The 23,761-nt window shown below is 45.7% G+C and overlaps 1 protein-coding gene across 1 annotated transcript in view; it reads left to right on the top strand.

The window, feature by feature from the left end:
- Positions 1 to 23,761, top strand: part of LOC138567556 (zinc finger protein 665-like) — a 337,940-nt gene that overhangs the window by 295,206 nt on the left and 18,973 nt on the right. The window contains exon 3 of the mRNA XM_069645891.1: positions 12,758 to 23,761. This exon is cut by the window's right edge and continues 18,973 nt beyond it. Within this exon, the coding sequence (XP_069501992.1) occupies positions 12,758 to 14,574 (1,817 nt within the window). The 3' untranslated portion in view covers positions 14,575 to 23,761. The remainder of the gene's footprint in view (positions 1 to 12,757) is intronic.

Below are 23,761 nucleotides of genomic sequence, written 5' to 3'. Positions count from 1 at the left end.
TGTACCACAAACATTTATGTGAAGCTGTCCTTTGGTCAAAAATATATATTTTTAAAGGCACATTTTGCACAATTGGCTGTTTTCGCCAGTGTTTTTGCAAAATCTACAGTTTTCGTGCTCTTATACAAAATGGCAGTTTTTCTCAACATTTTGCGCAATCCCAAAATCGTGATAAGCTGGAGGATTTGCCTAAGGTAAATGGGTTATGACATAGCACCTTACCATGGCCACCATGCCATTGAGAGCAAAATCCTGAAAAGTATCCCAATCAATACAAAAATAAATTAAATAATCAGGATTATTTAGAATAGGGATATCTTCCTATTATTAGATGTGCAGTTGCAGATTCCACATCTTTAAAGTGAGCAGTATATCTAGTCCACCCTGCACAGCAAACAATGGGGCTGATGCTTGGGGCTGGTTAGCCAAATATTCCATCAGCGAAAACCATAGATTTGTAAACAAGAGAAGAGGCTCCTAATATAAAAAAAGAAGCCTATTTCTCATGTCTCTTGGAATGTGAGGGAACAGTGTAATGTATTATGTAATCAGAGGTTATGTTCCGAGTTAAGCACAAATAGTATCATGTTCTTACAAGAAGTATAGCTGCTATTTCCAGTAGTATTTTATGGTTTTAAGATATACCAACAATTGTCCACCTTTGAAAATGGGAGAAGACCCACAGGTGGTCTAATAATTGCCATAACAAATAATCTGGTTGAGGACACCATATGAATTTTGGTAAGCACTATGGAATCCTGGTGCAAAACTTAAAATCGGCACTTATGATCAGATACGAACAATACTTCTGATTAATTTTTACTGGAACCCCTCACATTTCTCCTATCGGCTGCTTCCACAAACAATTAAATGATATCATGGAAACTCTAGTCGGGAAGGTTGCAGCCTGGGATGTAATTGTTGCTGCTGACTTAAATTCTACATGTAGCTCCAATGAGGAGGAACATCTGCCTGGTAATCAGCCGATTCAATAAAAGAAGAACAAAAACAGTTTAATGGAGACACATGGAACTCCTTCAAGCAATTATGGGGCTTACAAAAGCTAAATGGCAACTTTCCAGGAGACATAGAAAAAATGATTACATGGCACAATGACACTTCATCTTCCTGTATAGACTACATCTCTGTTTCAAACAATCTATTTGATGTATGCAATGATTTTAAAATCCATGCAACAACTCTTTGTGATCATGATATGTTGGCGGCATTGTTGGGAAAAACAAAGTAGACCAGAATTGACAAATACACATTTTAATGTCAAGAGAAATACTACATCTTGACAACCAAAAGTGACAAAAAAAATGTAATACGCATGTGCCAAATAACTACTATTCTGAAGGAAAAAAATATGGATTTTCAAACTGGACAACTTCCCAGTTTTTGTCAAAAGTCAAATCAAGCAACTCCTGCTCCCTCAGTCTATAGTTAAAAAGAGAACACATAGATTAGATGCAATGGTTAGCACTAAGAAAAGGGAGTTCGGAAAAAGTATAAATATAGTTAAAAAGTTAAGACTACCAGTAGATCATAAGATCGAGAGACCTTGAGCATTACGACAAGGCTACAATAATTGGCTAAAGAGTGTTCGCCATATCATGTGACAAAATGACATTGAATCAATGCTCGGAGCAATTGTTAAGAAGAATAGATTCAACTTCTGGGCATTGATTAGAAAGCTTGATTGCCCTCCTTTCATAGTACCAACAAATCCCATACCAGCACATATTTGGGAAGAACATTACACTGACTTATATAAGTTTCCTTGAAACTATTTCCAACACCTATCTATGAGGTGGATTGGGTTTTAAATGTTGATATATAAACCATTAGATTACTAATAACTAAATAGTCTACCTCAAAAGACCCAGGTCCTAACAGGTCCTGAGTAATTACATTTTCAAGAATGTGCGGACATCTGGGACTCAATATAGTTTATAATGTTCAATGACATACTTTCATAAAAGAAAATTCCAGATAGCTAGAAAATATCAAATATTATCCCTATCTACGAGAATGGTAATAAGAATAGCCCACAAACATAGACCCATCGCTTTTTGGGGACGCAGACAGTACATTGTCTCATTGGTGCTTAGAGAACTGGAAGATTGAGTCAATGCTACAGACTAGATATTGAAAAATCAAATGGCTTTAGAAAAGTTCTGACCACCACATTGAATGGATTTATAATTGATATCCTAACACAATCAACATTGGTAAAAGATGTGCCTCCGATCTACCCTGCCTGCACCAGCCTGTCTTTGGCCTTTGACATGGTTCACAGTGATGAACTTTGGTGCAAACTAAGGAGCTGGGGCGTGCCGAAAAGCATATTGAATATGCTGATCTATATCCACTCAGGGACTAAAATAAGAGTGAGGTTGAATCAGCAGGGAGCCATATCTAATTAAGCCCTTCACCAGGGTTCAGTATTGGCTCCCTGCTTATTCAACCTTAATGTCCCTGATATGGGAGAGACACTGTCCAAATCAGCATTTGTAACACCACGCATAGTCCCCACTAAAATCAGCTGGTTGACCTATTCAGATGATGTGATCATTCTGGATCATACTCGAATAGACATGCAGCATTAAATACATTATTTCCCCGAGTACACCATAGACAACGACTTAAGGCTAAACTCTACAAAACATCAGATTTACCAGAAATACTACCACAAAATATGGGTGCCAGTGGAAAAAGGGAATTTCCTATTAACAAGGACTCATGATTTGATTTATTTAGGTGTATGTCTGAGAGCCAGACCAACTAAGGAAGCTCTACTGACAGAATTAGTGGACAAAGCGAATGGTTTTGGCTCCCAGATGAAGCAGATCAATTATCACTATGGCCGATTCTCGGTTTGTCCACTTATTGATTTTATAAAGGAAAAGTTGTTCCCTCTCTTGCGTATGTTCTGAAACAAACCATCTCATTGATACTATAGATCTTAACAAAAAAGAAGAGAAACTATGGAGGAAAGTACTAAAATCAGCCAATTGTGCACCTGGACAATTTATTAGACATAATAATTGGCATTGATCTCGTTAAGAGGTGACACTATAGGAAAATGCTGCAATTATATGGACATTTTTTAACTCCACCAAGGAACTCTTTTTTTCATATATTTTGGTCTTCAAATCGTAACACGGATGAATTACCCTATTACTGCCTTTACATTGAAATGTGATACTATGTTAACATCCACTGCATCATCTCCAAAGGCGTTATTTGCTTACCTGTATTAGGTTAAAAAAAAGGCCTTTTTGGAAAAGATTGGTCTGATATGCTGGAAGAGATATAGCATAATTCTAAAATATCTGGTAAACTTGCCCAATGCTTATTGGCGATTTCAATTTCTACGGTTCAGATTCTGCTAGTGGTGAAATTAACAACATTCGGGACAAACAGCATAAGACTTCTAACTCCTGTAAATATTGTGAAACACTTAGTGTTACTGAATTGCTTTTTCATCTGGTAATCAAATGTCCTTCTCTGAATAATTTAAGGGGCTAAAGTTTAATACATTTGTTTACAATGTTGATTGGCTAAACACGCAAAGCTTTTGACAGCGACTGGTATCTGGTAATGAAGTCCCTAGGACAATAGCCCTGATAAGATTTCTACATTCTATTCATTTAATCAAACTAAAATAAATAGAGAATTAGAATGATGAATTTATTTAAGCATGTATATACCCCTGATTATTCAATATTTAATTTCATTTTAATTGTATCCTCTATGGGCAAACATTTTAGAGCTTATGCAATTTTTAGAGAAATTAAACCTTTTATTAGGTTTTGTACAGAATCGGGTTAACAAACGATAGTGCTAGTCAGTACACAAGTGAAGCATCATCTCTACCCTCCCTGGACCCGGATCTCTTGTACCCTCCTCCCTCTCTCCTGCCCCCCTACCCCCACTTGTGACTCTCTCCCCTAGCTGCTTCTCCCCCATCTGGGTCCCTCCCCCCTTGTCATCTTCACCCTCCCATACCATTGTCTCACCTCTGTGCCTAAAATCCAACCCACACCTCACCCCCATCTTCCCCAAAACAAAATTATATTTCTACAGGCATCCTCTGTTCTTGTACACCACCTGACACGATTGACACCTCTGTGGGATACTGCAGTGCAACCCTCCACTCATCATCTCTATATCCCACATCCCTTTCCCATCTCTCTTTCAAATCCCCCAACTGTATCCTGGAGTTTAGAACCAGTGCCTTGTAAAGGGTTGATATCTGTTTTGCCTGAATCCCCGTCCAATACATTACGTTCAATTGGGGAGGCTTACAAAATCTCGTTCAATCTCGTTGTGGTGCCAAGGCGTGCCTAAGCCGTAAATATCTGTAATTATGGTCTGTTCAGCCCCCACTTCGCTCTAATCTCCTGGAAGGACCGAACGTCCTGCAGCCTCACTACATCCCCACCACCTTGATTCTCTTGATCTTCCACTCCCTTTCCCATCTCAGGTGTTGTATGCCCCTTATCAGTCTGTTTCCCCAAAGCCTGTAGGCCAAAGTAAGCCACTTGCGCCATTGGATCTGTAGCGAAGAAATTCCTACCGCTTTTGTAATTGGTTGGACTGCTACCTGTTGTGCCATCCCATATCCCATATAGGAGCCTCTCCTACCCGCATCTGCCCATGCAACTCCAACTCGGTCTCCTCTACGGTGTTCCTGCCTGCTCGGTCTGCAAACAGGTATGCCCACTGAGTGGAGTTAAAGGCCTTCTGCGCGTCCAGTGCTATGATGTCCAGGGTTTGCTGCTTTTTCTTTGCCCATCCCAAAACCAGATGCAGGCGTCTGATGTTCATCCTGGTGAACCTATTCGGGATAACCCATACTGGTCCTCCTTCACTACGTCAGGTATTATTTTGTTCAACTGATTCGCTAAGACCTTGGCCAGTATTTTGTTCCCGATATTTATTAGGGAAATGGGTCTATACAACCCAGAGATCTCTCTCGGTTTGCCCTCCTTTGGTATCATCACTATCGTTGCCTCCCTAAGATCAGGTGGGAGGGAGCCGTTCCCTCATACGCTCCTGCAGCATTTCCCACAGTGGGCCCACGGTTTCCTCTTTAAATTTCCTCCCCAGCTAGTCCATTGCTTCCTTCAATTCCTCTATCTGTAGGTACCTGTTCAGCTTGCAGGTGAGCCACCCGTAGGTGTTCTGTATCTCCTCCTCTGATTTACCCAGATGCGTTGTGTTCAACTGCCGATAAAACGAGGCAAAAGCTTGCAAGCTTTCCCTAGGTCCATGCATCATCTCCTCCCTAGCTCCCCACCTAATTTTGTGTATCAGTCGACGTGTTTGTTCTCTCTGCACCAGCCAGGCCAGTAATCTTCTGGTTTTGTCTCACGATTCTTAAATACAGGTCCCCCTGTGCCACCACCCCACTTTAGCCCTGCCAAGAGCCCCAATTCTAACCTCCTTCATCTTCTTAAGATCCTGTGATACCTCCTCCTGCTGGGATTCTCCCAGCCGCCCCTCCAACTCTGTCACTCTAGCCTCTTTCTCTTCAAGTTGCTTCTCCTTCTCCCTTTGTTAAGCAGTAGCGACCTCCATGGCTTTCCCCCTCAGCACTGTCTTATATGCTTGCCACAGTCTTTGCTTTGGCCCAACTGTCTCCTTGTTATGCCGAAAGTACTGCTCCCTTTCCTCCTTCAACTCTCCCATAATTTCCTCATCCTGTAGGTGACAGGCGCTCAGCCTCCAGATCCCTCCCGAAATAATCACCTGCGTCCTGATTCTCCATGTCAGTGTCATGTGGACTGCAATACCCCAATGTAGGTAATCCACCCCTTCCACCTTACATATATTACATATATCAGCTTGTATAGTCTATTCAAGAGAAAGTTATGTGATGCCAAAAAACGCAAGTACTCCCTCCCACTTGAGTAAGCCACCGTCCAAGGGTCTGCCAGTCTCATTGCATCCACAAAGCCTCTCAGTTTCGTGTCCTTATTCTCTCCCCGACTATTGCACTTCCATCTATCCAAAGATGGTGTACTGTAACCACTTTATTAAAGTCTCCTGCCACTACCACCAACCCTGGTTGTCCCTCCATCATCCTCTTCTTCGTCTCTTCAAGCGTCTCCTGCAACAGTGCAGGTAGGGTGTAAACATTAATGAAGGAAATAGCATCCTTTCCCAAGTTTCCCTCAGTCCCCACTACTCTGGCCTCCCTGTCCTGGAACATCCTGGTAATATGGAAGGCCAGTGATTTCCTTATGAGTATTCCTGGTCCCCTGCAACCTCTCATAAATCCTGCTTGGATCACACATTTTTCGGGCCCGTCCCAATATGTTGCACATGTGCCCCAGAAGGTATGTTTCCTCCAGTAAGACCACGTCCGGCTTATGTAGTTTCAAATATTGAAACACTGAAATTCTCTTGAATTTGTCATTCAAACCATTTACTTTCCAGGAGATGCACTTTATTCTACCTACACTATCCATACCTGTATATCCCATTTCTGTACCATTTTCTCATTCCGTTTCTCTTATCTCTCAGTTCCCTCACCCCTATCAACCTTGTGAACCAGCCCTGGTGCCTAAAGAAACCCATCTTCATGTCCCAGTTCCCCCCACTTTCTCCCTATTCTTCCCCTCCCTTCCCTCCCCATACTTCTTCCCCAACTGGCCTTCCACCTTACATATATTACATATATCAGCTTGTATAGTCTATTCAAGAGAAAGTTATGTGATGCTTTAAACGCAAGTACTCCCTCCCACTTGAGTAAGCCACCGTCCAAGGGTCTGCCAGTCTCATTGCATCCACAAAGCCTCTCAGTTTCGTGTCCTTATTCTCTCCCCGACTATTGCACTTCCATCTATCCAAAGATGGTGTACTGTAACCACTTTATTAAAGTCTCCTGCCACTACCACCAACCCTGGTTGTCCCTCCATCATCCTCTTCTTCGTCTCTTCAAGCGTATCCTGCAACAGTGCAGGTAGGGTGTAAACATTAATGAAGGAAATAGCATCCTTTCCCAAGTTTCCCTCAGTCCCCACTACTCTGGCCTCCCTGTCCTGGAACATCCTGGTAATATGGAAGGCCAGTGATTTCTTTATGAGTATTCCTGTTCCCCTGCAACCTCTCATAAATCCTGCTTGGATCACACATTTGTCGGGCCCGTCCCAATATGTTGCACATGTGCCCCAGAAGGTATGTTTCCTCCAGTAAGACCACGTCCGGCTTATGTAGTTTCAAATATTGAAACACTGAAATTCTCTTGAATTTGTCATTCAAACCATTTACTTTCCAGGAGATGCACTTTATTCTACCTACACTATCCATACCTGTATATCCCATTTCTGTACCATTTTCTCATTCCGTTTCTCTTATCTCTCACTTCCCTCACCCCTATCAACCTTGTGAACCAGCCCTGGTGCCTAAAGCCCATCTTCATGTCCCAGTTCCCCCCACTTTCTCCCTATTCTTCCCCTCCCTGCCCTCCCCATACTTCTTCCCCAACTGTGAAGTATCTGTCACCCCTGAAACAATCCCCAACAAAACACCCAACTACCCCACCATATTAACGTTCCCTCCTGAGTCTACCTCCAAACACCTGCCCCTGTCACTACAGCCTCTTCCCTCAACCCCTTGTCTCACTGCCCCCTCCCCCACCCCACTATCTGCACAAAACCCACAATGTAAACAACGCACAGCATCATCTCGGTAGGCAGGCTCTGCCCTCTATCCTGGAGACATATTGCACTCCCCGTTGTAAACAGCTCCATCATTTTTTGATGGGCTTCTCCTTGACCATGATTGTAGCCGCTGTGCTTAGTCCCCCCATTTTAGTTCTCCCGTAGGCACTCTGCTACTATTTCTAGGAGCTGACCCCTATACTGGCCCTTGTCAGGCAAATGGAGTGATATCCCCTACTCTCCTTGCCTTTGGACTGCAGCTGCCTTTGAGAAACCTGCCCCTCGTGCTGTCACCCTTCACCTGCTGCAGGCCACCTTCCTGTCTGGATCTGTAGGCCAGAGTTCGTATCACCCTCTCCTGGTGGGGTCACATGCCCATCTAGTACTCTTCTTCGTGGCCATGTCGACTTCCCAGGGACTCAAGAAGGTTTCTGGACCTATCCTCTGCAGTCCTCACTCTGCACTTCTCTGCCAGGTGTCTACTCAGTCACAGTGGGGGTCTGCGCTCAACCCTCCCAACCCCAATGTACCGGCGGGTCAGCACCAAACCACACTCACTGCTGCCTCTACAGGTTTTTGTGTCTGTCTGTTGGAGTCTCCAGGATTCACTTTCTGCCCAGGGTCCACTTCCACACCCCAATGCACTTACCCAGAAGTGGCAGGGGGGCACAGCAGAATGTATTCTGCACAGCACAGTCTTGCTGCACTGGCACTGGCTCTCTGTCTGCATCCGAGGTGATCACTGTGGTTCTGCTGCTCTGCCTGCCAGGTACCATAGACAGCGCGCTAAGGCGGGCTTGCGCCTTCTCCTCCTCACCCCACCTCCAGCCTACATCAGTTGTGGCGGGGCCATGGCTCAATATGGCATGCTCTGCCGACCCAGCACATAGTCGCGCTGCGATCACGCAGGCCTCACCGCTCCCATCCGGAACGGGCACTGGAGCTCTGCTCCTCTTCAGGCGCCTGCCTCCAGGCAACTTCCTCAGCACCGTTGCCACCTTCACAGTAGGGGGCAAGCTCATACTCCTCTTCGTCCCGGCTCTGCCATTCTTAAGCCACAGGGAGAAGGGGAGCCCCAGCACCAGGGGTTTCCAACCTTGTTCGATCTGGGGCCAGGTGCCTCCCACACTCTGCCTCTCTGCCCAAACCAGGCAATGCTGTTAGAGCTCCACTCCTCCTCAGCCATGCGGTCCTCCTCCACCATCTGATCGCACTCAGGACGCCCTGAGAGGTGCCATTCCAATGTGGCGCTGCTTTCCAGGGTTCGTTTTCCTCTTGGCTGCAAGGGACCGGATACATGGTCGGATTTCTGGAGGGGCAGGACAGGAGCCTCAGCTTAAGTGACCATTTTACCCCGTGCCCCATTGGTGGTCCCCGAACAACTGTATTTTTAAGGAAAAGGCCCCCCTTTTTATATCATGGAATGTTGAATATTAGTTACTGTATTTTGTGATTGATGCATTTTTTTTTAACTTACTGTGAAATGTTTCTTGTAAGCTGAAGCACATGTTCATTTTTTTAAAAACTCTTCAGCAAGTTTATCCCTCACCCTTTATTATTTCTCTGTTCTTATCCACCTCTCATCAGTCCTCTCTCGTTCCAACTACCTGTTCTTCTTCCCACCTTCTTCACCCCTTTGGGCCAGTCTTTCGTTTGGCTACTGTGAGGGTGCTCGGATACAAGTATGACATTTCTTTGGCTATAAACGTTTACTCCTCAAAATAAAAGGTTTGGAGGAAGGCCTTCTCTAGCCCTAAAACTAAGAGGGATTTCCCTGCCTCAAAGAAATCTAAGGAAACTGCCAAAATGTCCCAATGAACATAGTCCGTAACAGCCATGTCCAAAACCCTACTTGTAACCCTAACACTAATGACTAATGTGTAAGGACTCTAAACTCCAAAGTAAACTAGTAGTGACAGTTCTTGCCAATGCAAAAGTCTAAGGGCCTCATTACGACCTCGGCGGTAGCCATGCCGCTATTGGCGGCATGGCTGCCGTCAAAATCGGGTCCGGGTTCCCAGAATGGAGAATTACCAGGCCATTCCGAGTTCGGAGGGCCCAGTAATTCCTCCCTCCAGGAACCCGGGCCCGGACCTTCCCCATTCCCATTTCAGCCCCCATAGGGCTGAATGGGAATGGGAGAGGGAGCAAACAACGGGCCGATTACGAGTGGCCCTTTGTTTGCTCCCTCTTCCTCTCGCGGAACCAGATAACAACACCTGGTTTTACCAGGCGTCCTTACCGGGTCCCGCAAGGGGACCTTGTAATGTGGCGGAACGGGTTTAACGGGTCCGCCTCCTTTAGCTTGTCCAGTTAACCCGTTCCGCCAGGGTCGTAATGAGGCCCTAAGTGTTCAAAGCAAGGAAAACAAATATTCTGATTCTTAACAAACAATATTCCACTGGCTAGGGTTTGGCTCTTTTCCCCTGGCTTCTAACTGGTTCCGATTAGTAGCCTATCTTCTGCTTTTCAGAAATGGAAAGTGTCTTCCGCTCTTAGGTTTTTAGACCTCCTGATTCTCAGGCCTTCATATTGGTGCGGGTCCCAGACTCGCAAAGCTGCATTACAATATCTTGATTTATTCTCTTGACAAACATATACTTCATCCTGGACAGTCTCTGTTTCTCGTAGGGACCCAGACCCTCTTATACGGTCCTCATGTGGCTGCGGGTCCCAAACTCGCAAAGCTCTAACACCATGACTTGGTTTACTCTTCTGCCAAGTATGTGTGCCCTTTTCAAATGTCTCAATACATTTCAGGATCCCCGACTCTCTTGTGGCTTTCAGGCTATGTCTCTTATCTGGGTGTGGGTCCCAGAATTGCAATGCGGCAACACCACGACTTAGTTTACTCTCCTGCCAATTACATGTGCTCTTTTCAAATGTCTCAATGTTTTTAGGGTCCCTGACCCTCTTACTATCTTATTTTTATACTCATTCCCTGATTCCTCCCGGACCTCAGCACCTTTCAACAGGCCCGTGTACCTGGTTCTGTGGCTTGTGTCTCCCTGGCCACGGTTCTCTGTGGGGAGGCTCAGACAGCCTTCGGATATTCTCTCCGGTCGGCAGTGGTCCCGCCAATTGCTTCTTCTTTCCCGCGCTGTGGTTTCCTTCTCCAGCAGCGCTCCGGTGCTTCCTCTCATTGGCGGTGTCTCCGCCAATCACTGCTTCCCGGTCTGACTGGGGTTTCTGTCCCCGGCCATTTCGTTGGACCTGGAGACACTCGGATGATTTCTTGGGCAGCATAGTTGCTTCCTCGTCGGCCACCTCCTTGCTCCCAAATGGCTCAGTCTCTGGCGTCCTGTGGAGCGTCTCCCTGCTTGTCGGGTTGGCGTCTCCTCGGAGGGTAGCTCTCTCTGCGTGTCAGCTGACAGAGAATTGAAGTCCTGCACTTCCCTGTTGAGTTGTTCTGGATCAATACTGTTCTCTGGAGTGATCTGCATACTCCTGGGCATCTTCCTCTTCACAGTACTTATATTGGATATTGGCCTTATCTGAAGATAGGAAGGAAGAGTTGGTTTTCGTTAAAGAGGGGGTTTGAGATAATTTGGGGTTATACTGCGGCCTGTGAGAAGGGTTGTCCCTACTCTCATTAGGGATTTCCTGTCCCATGTGATCCTCCCAGGATGTACCTTATAATATCGTATCCCCAAAGACCGAATTACATAATCACGAAGCCCACTAGCCTGCATTTTGTAATTCGGTCTTTTGGGATTTTGGCCGTTTGTCCCCTGCACTGCCTATGATGTATGCTGGGGACACCCCTGCAATGCCCGCAGCCCATAATACCGAACTGGAGGTGCGGGGGACACCCCGGCAACCCCGCACTCCTGTTCGGTATTATGGGCTTAGATCCCATCTTCTATGCCGAATGCGCTCGAAAACGTGCATTCAGCATTTTGGATATGATCTTTTTGTGCAGTCCCATCCTCCCACTGTGCAACACTCTCAGGGGGACTGTTGTACTGTGGACGCACCACCGTGGCCCCATGGGAGAGGTCTCTCCCTATGGTAGAAGGTTCTTGATTCTGTAGGTCTTCTGTTTACAACCTTTTCCTCCCAGTTCCCAGTGTCTTTGTCCCCAGCATTCTGAGTCCCACTCACCCCAGCCTTGAGGGGTTCCCTCCTCCCAGCTCCCTGCATCTTTCTCTTCTCAGCCCTCACTACTCCTCCCAGCTCTCTTGTGTCCTTTTTTAGCCCAGTCTCCTCGACCTCCACTCTGACCTCCTATTTCCCGATCCAGCTCCTTCTCCAGGACTGTCTCGCCTGCTTTCCAGCCATCTTCAAATTACTTCGAACTCCCACCACCTTTTATCCCAGGTCCTGCATTCCATAGGGCTTTAGCTCCACTTACCACCCTCCATCTGGTATAATGGAACTCGGGTGTGCAGGCTGGGAAGCTTAGGATTCGTAGTTCTCTAGGCGGTCTATGGGATCTGCTGGTTGTCAGCTTCCAGAACTGCGTCTGCCAATTTACTCCCTCGTCCACCTTAGGTTGCTGGTACAGGGATTTGATTCTAGGTTCCACCCCTGTGGATGGGTTTCAAGTTCTGATGCAGGACTTAGGCTGGCTAGTCTCTCCCATTGGGCGGTCCTCTATTTGATGGTTACACCATGTCACTTGCCCCAGGGTGACTTTCTTGACCTATCTGTTAATAGTGTGAGATTGAAGGCCTTGATTGTTGACTGGGTGCAAAGGCAGGGGTGTCTACAGTAGAAATGTGAAAAGCCCCTGCCCACTTTTGGCAGCATGGTGGGAGTAACGAGGGGATCACCTGCACACCACCCCCAGGACCCTTGGCAACCCCACCATCTACCAGCAAGGTTAGGCAGGGGACTTTGTCAAATGTATGTATTTATATGTGCTTTAAGGTGCATTTTCAGTTATTTGTGTCTTGCCACTTTTTTTCATTGAGGAACCTTATTCCATTTCACACCATTTATTTTTGAAATGTATGATAATTTGAATGTTCTTTTCTAGTAGAATTTTTTGCAAATGCTTCTATATGTGTTGGTTTGGGCTTATTGGGGTTGTGCTTTTTTAAATGTCATTAACTGTTGTTGTTGCTCCTTCTGTACAGCTGATGATGGACCAGTGAGTGACAAGGATAAACACCATCTGAAGTTTGAAAGAGTGGAACTCCAAGAGCCAACTACTCGAGCTATCCTTCAAAATGACAGCCACCCCTCTGAACTAGGAAATGGCTGCGGGAATCCAAATGTGGAGATCCAGACCCAGAGAAGCCGGTCAGATCTGGGGCAGGAAAAGTCCCCGCCTTATGATGATAGTTTTGGATGCCTCCCAGACCCTTCTTTGCAGCCAAAAATTGAAGAATCTGAGGAGAAACTCTACCAATGTAACGAATGTGGAAAGGGTTTCCGGAAACGCGACAGCTTAAAACGTCATCAGCAAACACACACTGGGGAGAGGCCCTACACCTGCATTGAATGTGGGAAGAGCTTTATTCAGAAGCAGCATCTAGTTACACACTTGAGGACTCACACAGGGGAGAGACCCTACAAGTGTGAAGAGTGCGGAAAAAGCTTGAGCACTAATGAGCGCCTAAAAATACACCAGCGGATCCACACAGGAGAGCGCCCATTCAAATGCAATGAGTGCGGTAAGAGTTTTCGGGCCCACCGGGTGCTCAAGGTTCACAAGCAAACTCACACTGGGGAGAGAATCCATAAGTGTGAGGACTGTGGGAAGCGCTTCAGACATAAGCAAACTCTTACAGCACACCAGAGAACCCACACTGGTGAGACGTCTTTCCAATGCGGGGAGTGTGGAGAAGGCTTTAGAACGTTTAAACATTTGAAGTTTCACCAGAAGCTTCACAGAGGAGAGAAGCCACACAAGTGTGGCAGTTGTGGCAAGACATTTCGGAAGCATGAGCACTTGAAACGGCATCAACAGATTCACACAGGCGAGAGACCATTCACCTGCAATGAGTGTAGCAAAGGCTTCATCCAGAAACACCATCTTCTCCGGCACCAGCGTACCCACACAGGGGAGAGACCATTCAAAGTGGTGATCGTTGAGGAATACCCTTCCACGCCACCTACCCGTGGAAGCCCTCACATATGTAGCGAATGTGGGAAAAGCTTCACCACATATGAGCACCTTAAACGCCACCACAAACTCCACACTGATGAACCCCCCAAAAAGTGTGATGAATGTGGTGAGAGTTTCAAGTCGCAGAAGCTCCTAAAATCACACCTACGAACCCACAAAGAGGACAATCAACTCAAGTCTGAGGACGGCGACAATACACAACCATGCTCGCCACCACCAGTGGAGAAGCCGTATGAGTGTGGTGAATGTGGCAAAATGTTCCGCTTCCTGAAACACCTCAAATTTCACCTCCACACTCACACGACAGAGCGTCCGTACACCTGCAGTGTTTGCGAGAAAACCTTCCGCAAGAGGGGTTGTCTCAAACGCCACCAACAGATCCACTCTGGTGAAAGGCCATTCACATGTGCCGATTGTGGGAAGGGCTTCATCCAAAAGCAGCACCTGACGAGGCACCAGCGGACACACACAGGAGAGCGGCCCTACATATGTAGTGATTGTGGGAAGACCTTCAGCACTTGTGAGAACCTCAAAATTCACAGCCGGACCCACACTGGCGAGAGACCGTATAAGTGTGGCGAATGCGAACAGAGCTTTCGGAAGCGAGAGTACCTCAAGTGTCACCAGCAGACTCATACCGGTGAGAGGCCCTTCACTTGTTCCGAGTGTGGCAAAAGCTTCATTCAGAAGCACCATCTCATTGCACACATGCGGACTCACACTGGTGAACGGCCTTACCAGTGCAATGATTGTGGCAAGGCATTTCGACATAAGCAGAACCTGACTACCCATCAAAAAACCCACAGGGGGGGCCTTTTGTAAGGAGGTTAATTGACATGTGGGTCAGTTGGCGAGCGCTTGTTACATTTGGTCAATTGACACGTTCATTATCTTCTTGCCAGTTGAGTGCATTCTTATGTGTGCATGGTAATCCTGGGCAGATGGGCAAACAATTACGTGCTGCAGTCCCATTTCAAGAACTTTTTTAAGCTGTGACTGAAACGTCCTTTTGCAAAAATATTCAGCATCCTGGATGTCCCCAGTCTGGAACATTTTGGTAACAGTTGTTTGAAGAAATGGAGATTTGAATGCTGCCATTGTACTGAGTTAGGGTTCAACAAAACTGTTTAACGCTAGATAGCGACCCTCGAGCTGCATTTTTGCCATCAAAATACCATTCAGTCTTCTGGTCTGTGCAGACTAGCATCCCCTGTTTACTGTTAGTCTATTGATCTAGCCGATGTAATGCATGTCTGAGTGCTATCCTGTCTCACATTTGAGGTACTGGACCTTGAGGGCCGGAATGTAGTGGAATTGGACTTCCCTAAAGGTGGTCCAAGCATTTGACGAGCAGCACATATAATAATGTTGTTGTAATTGAAGGGAAATCAGTTTGAAAAGATTATATATGGGATATTATCCTGCAGAGTTGAAACTTGGGCTTCCATGAGGTAGTTCCCTTGATTCAACCGGGCTACCCCGAAAAGCATTTTGCGTGGTTTTGGTTCTCGATCCAACCTACGCTTCTTTTGCAAACAGCACTTTATGATTGTTCGGCGCAGGTTTTTCTTATTTTTTGTTTGAATTGACAGCAGGAAGATCACAAGGTCCACTCTGTAAATCTGCTGCATGTCCCTGTTAAAGGCTACATGGAATTACAGAGACCTCAGAAAGCAGGATGCTGAGAGAGGAAATGTCTCCAGGGTGGCGGAGCGAGGCGTGCATGCTGATTAGGGCAAATGGACATTAGGGTGGTCAGGGCAATACTGTTGGAATGGACCTATGTCTGCAAGGAAACTGCATGGATGAGCCCACCTTATTTGCACACTTATTGTCAGATCAACATTCTGTTTTAAATAACTATCCTTATTCTTCAGAAGTGTGCGAATATGCTGATAGTACTGCTAAGTCTGTTAACAAACATTGGCAAAGCCAACAGTTTTGGCATTTGTGTAGATATGGAAAAGGTATTTGCCAGGCATTGCTGCTCGTGCTTCGGTCTAATACCTCTACACAAGCCGAAACTGTTGGATTTGCTGATGCTTGTTTTTAACAGGACTTCAGTGAAGGACACACATACTGCTTATAAATCAAATAACTAAAGGCAGACCAGGTTAAGACATTTTTATTACACCAGTAGTGCGTTTACAGCACCAATTAAACAATGAGCTCTCAGAAAACATCTTTGAAAACCCCCCAGCAGGCAGTTTGAGTGAAAAGTTTGATTTTATGGCTTGAAAAACTTAACTCAAATAGATCCCAGAAAGGTGTGTTTTGGCCGGGGAGGGGTAGAAAGTTGGTGAGAAAGGCCAGATGGATTAGAATGGCTACAGCCAGTCAATGGGTGTGTAAAATGCTTCTTACCTTCAAAATAATACTGAATGCACTTGTAAACAAGAGAAAGCAACTTGGGTGCCACTGAATATAGATGCAACTGTCACAAGCAAGCAATACCAGCCTGGGCAACTCATTATAGACTGCACTTTTATGAATAGACTGACCTACAGCGATTTTTACAGTAAATGAAAGGTCTCATTTCCTGTATAGGGTTTTTGTCGAATGTAGTGCAGGTTTGTTGCATATTGTTGAGTCCCTGAGCTGTTACCAATTTGCTGTTGGTGCTGGTGCAATGTTTTAGAAGTCAACTGGAGGAAACTGTAATCGGAAAGTTCATATTTTGTCATAATTGCTGGATCTTTTCACCCCGTCCCCAACCCAGAATGGCGCACCTAAGTCGTCCAGTTCATTTTACCTGTTTGAATGGCTTTGTGGTCGTTTTCGGTTGTTTGAGGACTGATATCCAGAAAAGAGAAACCACTGATTGTAGGTATTGCCTCCCTTGACGTGCTGCTTCCAGAAGGTTCGGTTGCTCCCTCAATTGAATAGTTGCTCCCAATGCAGGCACATCTGTAAGGTCATGGATGTTAAATCCCCTCACTTAGATGAATAGGCAGCCCGTGAATGTGTGCACTTCTGCCCCCAAACCTGTGGAGCTACAGTCCATAACTACCAATCGCCAGAATGTAGTTATACTATTTTTCTGAACCATTCACTTGTTTTCCTCCCACCATCCATTGCAGTATAACTGCACTGTGTATAGTTAGAAAACTACAGTTTTCTGTTCATCTTTAACAGATATTCCCAGTTTTTATCAACATGTCCAGCACATATCAAATTAACAAGCAGCATTCGCAAGTGGTGCTATTCACAAAGCTAAATTGTGCTGCATTTGGTGTCAGTGTCTTTGAATGATTTTGTGTTTACACTTGATGTAGGTGTATTTATTTGACAGTGACCTTAAGTATTCTATGTAAGAGACATTAAGTATTTATTTATAGAACACTTTTTTAACCTGATAAAGCTCTAAAAATTGCAGAGCATTGCAATTGTGTACTGTTTCAAGAGATCCTGCAAAGTAGCAACATTAGATGGGGGGGCTGTACTTGATCACTTATTCATATTTATGGTTTTAAGATTTAAATGAGATGCATTGCCTATCAACCATATATGTACTTGAATCCATCTCGTCATAAGTCTGATAACTGCTCTCGAGTGACCCGGGCATCTAAACATATTTGCTTAGAAGAAGCATTTATCCCATTTTCAGTGGCACAAAGTGTTATAGATGCAGCAAGACTTCTCCCATTTAATGACAAGCTTTTGCATTACTCTTTTAGCTCCTTACCTGTTGGATAATCAACAAACTTCCCTCTAACTAATGTATTAATGTTACACAGTTTGAACATTTGGAAGACAATTAGTGCACGTATGGCTTAAACAAGTACAGAAAGCAAGAAAGGAAAGAGGCAGATAAGATAAGCTAACGAGTGGCTGAAGAGCAGGAGACCATCAACCCTTTCGCCTTGCTCCAGCTTTCTTAACCCATTTGTGGTATGGGACGATGTGGGCAAACAGGAGGTTTAGTTTGACCCACGTAGGATCAGTTCAACATTAGTATTGCTACAAGTAACAATAGCAAGTTTATTTAGGTACGGCTTAAACCTTTAGTATCAAGAACACGTTGTTCAATATTCACACGCTGATAGGACACCTTACATTGTAACCTGATAAAGCCCTCCTGGGTCGTGGGGTAAGTCAGAATCAGGAGATGGACAAGGTGACATTTTTGGTTAAGTATTTCTTTATAGAAAGACCCAAAACCTAAGCTGTCGCTATGGTTCTCTGATCTTCTCTAAAAAGGAAAACGAGCCAGAGGGCTAGTCAGCATGTCCTACAAAAGTAGCCAAGTCATCTGTCAAGAATCCTTTTCTAACCAGATTTCTGCCCCTACCGCTATAACCAAAAAGCCGAACATTAACAAAGGTACAATAAAGCCTTTTCCCAAAGAAAAGAATGGTGGCTGATTTCTGACCCCACCCTGGTTTCTCATTATCAAAAGTGGCCTCCTGCCCCAGGGGCACAGTTCAGGTAGCGACACCAAACATCCCTTTAAACTTACCCTCCTCGAGTTGGTTGTCAGTCTTTGATTCATCTTTCTCCCTGGGGTACCAGGGTTTTGTCTCGGTCTCTGGTCTTCTTCCACATTTGGGTATCCCCTAGTTCGTACACAAGGTACTCTCCTTGGGTTCCCCACCAAGGAAACTTGAGGTACTATTTCCAGTTAGTTATCTCCCGACTTTTAGCCAATCTTGTGGTCTTGGCGTTCAAAGCATGCCTTGGGGTCAGGTCCCACTCACCACATCTTGAGGGGTCTGGTTGCTCGCCCCCGCCTTGGGGTCTGGTTACTCTCACCCTGCCTTGGGGGTTGGGTGCTCTCCCCATGCCTTGGGGCCTGGTTTCTCGCACCCCGCCTTGGGGTCTGGTTGCTCTCACCCTGCCTTGCGGTCTGATTTCTCTCACGCCCGTCTTGGGGTTTCTTTGGGCTTTTCTGCATTTAGGTAGATGGGTGCAGCTTCTCCCTTCCAGTTTCTCTCTGATGGAGGTTGCGCTCCCTTCCCGCTGTCTTCCTGTGAGGCATCAGCATCGGTACCTCAGCGAGCTGCTCATCTGCCCAGATCTACGTTAAAAAAACAAATACCAAAAACTTGAGTTTCAAAATTGAGAAGCCGACTTGTTTGCCTTTTGTAACACAAGATTTGGGGATTTTGTTCATTTGTACCCTGCTTTACATTTAATGTATGCAGGGGACACCCCTGCAGCCCCCTAAGTCCATAATGCCAAACTAGGGGAGCAGGGGGACACCCACGTAACCCAGCTCACCTAGTTCGGAATTTTGGGATTCAACATTTTCTACTATGCCGAATACGCAGAAAACGTGCATGCAGCTTTTTTCCCCCATTTCTTTGGGGCAATATCCGTCTGCCCCTCGGGCGATTTCCACTGCTTGACAGTCTCCTGGGCCGGTCTTCTCTGGTTTGTATCTGAGCATTCTGCGGGCTCTCCCACCTCTGTATCCACCATGCTGTGAGTGTGCTTACTTCTTCCTGCAACACCTCCCAATAGGAGGTCTCTCCTTCTCTGCAGCTCCGTGGGCAACACTTTTCCTTGTCTCCAATACTGATTGGCTCCTTATCCTCTGCTCGATTAGGGGGGTGAACCTATCCTCTGCTCTGTCTTCCGATGTGGGGGACGGTGTCCTAAAAGGGTTAGAAACCTTACCAGCCATTAGTACAGTAGGTTATTATACAGTTTAGCACCTGTATAACCAACAAAACTATTCTGATCTTGAGACAAGGGAGGATAACATATATCCCTGTCTAAGGATGGCTTGTTCTCGAAGGCGGTGGGTGGCTTACCCCCATGGGGATCCCGCTTGCCCTGTCCCCGAGGTGGTATTAAGCTTAGCAGACTCACCTCCCTAGTCCCAAAGAGGGTGGCTTTCGCTTGGGGTTATAGGGCGAATTCCCTGGATTCGTCACAGTGGTTCAGGAAACACAACTGCAAGATAAGACCTGGATGCACAAAGCATATTCTGAATTAACCTAAAGCAGTACTGGTGCACATCTGACCCCATAACCAATACTCAATTTAAGGCCGACGTGTGCCACCCTGAATTGTGAGTTTTGCTTTTTCTCTTATTTACTCATGCAAACCAGTATGTTCACTGCTTTCCTTTGGAAATGAAGCATTTAAGAACACAGAACACACTTTTGCAGCTTTATTGAAACGTTTGTTAAATAGTTCCTTTTATTGGGCAGCTGCCATGAGTTATGTCTGCTCTCATCTGAAATCTGCCCTTGCTCTTTGTTCCAGTTTGTTGATGAGCTATTTACTGCTTGAAGCATACTCCAACATCTAACTCAAATTTGTAGATGTTTCCTTCTGGATATCCTTATTTTTCACCCGTTTTCTTCCCCCCCCCCCATGCGATGGGATATCCAGAACCTCTGTAAACAGAACCTCTGCTTACTTTGATTATCATCCAAAATAATAAAACATTTTTTTAAGCACACCAGACCAGATCTCCGCCCCAGCTCCCCACCATGTGCTCACAGGCTACCCTTGTAAGTCCTTTTACCTGAATCCAAATGGACATTGTTCTCCCTTTTACTACTCCCCCATTGTTTTCCTGCTTTTACATCTGGCAAATTTGTATGGCTTTAAAGTTTGCTAGTCTGACACATTTCTCTGATGATCTTTGCATTCATTTCTTCGGCCAGACCACTCATGCATTTATTAGTGGCACACTTTCCATTGTGGTCTGTCACTCTCGACTCCATTGGTGGACATAAACTGTCTGTGTCCTCCTCCAAGCACTATGTTTTTCTTTTTACATTAAGTAGACCCCCCTTCCTATCCGATTACTCCCACACACTCCAGCATTGTGATGCACAGCCACCTTCCACTGATTCTGGGAGGAGCACCTTGGATTTTAAAAAAGTGCACTATTCAGACATAATATTAAAGGAGAACCACATGATCCCCACACAGCCAAACCCAGGTACTTGACTGAAGTGCCATCTTGGACTCATGGCCGATGTTCCTCATTGCTTACCTCAGGCGCAGTTACTGAGGTTTTGTTTATGCCCCACCACCCCCGGGTTTCAGAGAGGGTAACGCATGGACTCAAACAAGAGCCATTAGATCTAAGTGTCTCTCACTTCGTCTGGTGCCCAAGGCCCTATTATTCATCAGAATCAGGAGACGGACAAGCAAGCATGAATTTCAAAAGGGTTATTTCTCAAAGTACCTATTCTTTCTCAAACTCTCTGATACTAAGCCCTTTCTGTACAAATGAAGGCACAAAGGGGTGCTTGTCAGTCTGTCAAGACAATCAAACATAGATGACTATCTGTCCAGAATCTCATTCTAACCTACTTTCTATCCATACTGCTCAAAAGAAAATATATAACAACCAAGACATACTTTTGGGACTTGTCCAAGGGAAAGGGATGGCTCATGGTTTCTGACCTCAAAACTTGTGTCTCTTTACCATAAGCCCTTGCCTTAGTTCACAGTCCAAAACATAGTTCTTGTATGGCTGAAGTGCCGTCTGCAGGTTCTAGGTTGGTCTCTCTGGTTCTTCTTGAACTTGTGTCTCACAGTCCCCCTCCCTTTGTGGAGACTTTCATGTTTCTCCCCTTTCTGAAGTCAGGGGTTCTTTCAGTCTCTTCCCCTTCCCACTCCTGGGCCTCACTCTAGCTTGGTTCCCACACTGGGCTCCTTGTTTCTTTCACCTACTTCGGGTTTCTCTTTGTCTCGGTTCCTCCCTTCTAGGGCTTCTTGCTGTTTCTCTCCCTACTCCCGGGCTTCTTGGCTTTTTCTCCCACCAAGGCTTCTTTTGGTTTCTCTTCCAACCCTTTGTTTTCTCTGCTCCTTCCCCACCTCTGGGTCTCGCTCTTTCTCTCCTCATTCTGGGGCTTCTCTGTTTATTCCCCACACTGGGACTTCTTTCAGTTTCTCTCCCCTCTCTCGAGCGTCTCTGTTTCTTCCCCACACTGGGGCTTTTCTCTCTGGCTTTGCCGCCCAACTTCCGTTCCTTGGAAGCCACCACATACCTGTATGTGGTGAGTGGTGCTCCCTGGGGGGAGGGCTGTGTAGGCCAACTGCCTCTCGTCTCGCTCTGGAGCCGCTTACACATCTCCGCAACTGTATTCCTCAGCAGTGGGCCTCTCCTCCTGGCTCCTGCTGACTCTATGGAGGAGCTTGTGGGCAGTTCCTCCTCTGGGGCTTGTCTCGGCCCGCTGAGATACTCTGTTCTTGCTTGGGTTGCCACACCTGATGGATCTGGGTTCTCACCATTCGGGCTGCATTGCTCTCCCCTAGTGCGGACCTGCGGGTGCGACACCATGTTTGGCATTCACTCTCTCAGAGCATCTCTTTCCTCAATGAGCACTGCAGCGTGATTAAAGTCTGCGCTCTGTGTGGATACTCCTTTCCGGGTTCCTCGCTTGAAGTGACTTCAGGAGGCTGGTTTTCCCATCGTTCCTATTTAGGGAAAACAGCATATGGTATGAAGTTTGGATCCGAAGCCAAGCCAGACATTGTTATAAAGTTCTCACACATCTTAGTTCCTGCATACCCCCATACAAGTGTTAGTCTCTGCGGAAATGTTATGGTGACTTAAGTCTCACTTGGAGGTTTCCCTGTCCCCGAATAGGGAATCGTCTCCAGAGAGATCCTGCTTTCCCTGACTTCTAGGGGGTGTTAAGCGTAGTGGGCTCACCTCCTTAGTCCTAAAGAGGATGGCTCCCTCTTCCGCCTTGGGAAGAGGTGATGAACTCTTCGGATTTGTCACAGCACCCAGGAGATGTGAAACTCTACTAGAAACCATTTGGAGGTCTATGATGCACCAAAGACTTAGGTGACAGAAATGTTATTAAGCGTGGTCACATTATGTTGGTTAGAATGTCACCCAGAGATCCCTTGTGAGACACATAGAAACAAATACAATGTGAATAGGCAAACTGACTCTGAGAGCTCTACCTGCAGGGTTGACCCTCTGGTTGACTGTTGGAAGAGTTTCTTTGAGCCATTTACCAAGAGCATTCAGCCATTTGACAATCTGACCCCCTTTTAGATAGTCCTTAATTTCTGCATCCACTATGACAACGAGCAGGGACGATTGTTAAGTGCCTTCAAGACTAGTCGCTACATCTTTCCAGCTTCGTACCTAGGTTTTATGGACTCCCATGATAAGGCACTGTAGTAGAGCAGTCTCCACCAGTTCCCTCCCTTGACTGCATACAACCAGATTCCCTTGCAGCTCCTATCACAACAGCTTGACCACATGGTTGATCCAGAGTTGCCACCCTGTATCTTTGTTTTAGTACCACAGATATCCATGACCAGCTTCTAGGCACCATTTACAAGTTAGGTAGAATATCCCATAGTATGGGTGAGGGAGACCTATGGGCTAAGAATACATTAGTCACTCTGATGCGAAACATGGATTCAATTGAAGATTGCCACCGCCTTGCTCCCTTATGGAACACAAATTATCCATTATTTTACTGTAAAACTGCCATGTTTCTATTTGATATGGTCTTAGTGGGGAAACAATGAGATGTTTGGATGGGTTTAAAAGTATGCTAGGGATTGTAGCTCTATGAATGAACACACATCCAACTAACGTTTGCTCATGGTGAAGGTCATCATAACTATTGTATTTAGTTAGCTGGTTGAGAAAGGTTCTTGGGCAGACTATTTAGAAATGTGACCCAGAAGCAACTACTGCCCCTTTGAGAATGCTTTGCGTTTGAACACATTTCAGCATTATCTTGGTATCCTTGTTGTTGATGGAAACTGCTTCTTCCCAGAGCAGAATGACCATGGAGACATTTGGAAATCAAGCCAAAGTTAAGTAGGCATGAGTGTAGAAGAGGGAGCACTGAAGCTTAAACTGATGCAGCGGAGAGTCTTGTAGGGCATCGTATGCATTCTGGTATGCCATTACTACTCTGAATATTGCTACAATTGCACAGAAGAAACAAAAAATGATTCTTGAAGTATTGTCACACTAAAGCTTTGATTAAGCATGATGGAATGTCTCCCATGACTGTCTCTCACCACAGTTTCCTTGTATACAGCGTTAGAAGGAGCTGTTGGA

The sequence above is a fragment of the Ambystoma mexicanum genome, chromosome 2p, assembly GCF_040938575.1.
Source record: "Ambystoma mexicanum isolate Mex_15411 chromosome 2p, UKY_AmexF1_1, whole genome shotgun sequence".
Taxonomy (NCBI): domain Eukaryota; kingdom Metazoa; phylum Chordata; class Amphibia; order Caudata; family Ambystomatidae; genus Ambystoma; species Ambystoma mexicanum.
Note: the sequence above shows the minus strand (reverse complement) of the source record. Positions and strands in the feature narration are given on the sequence as shown.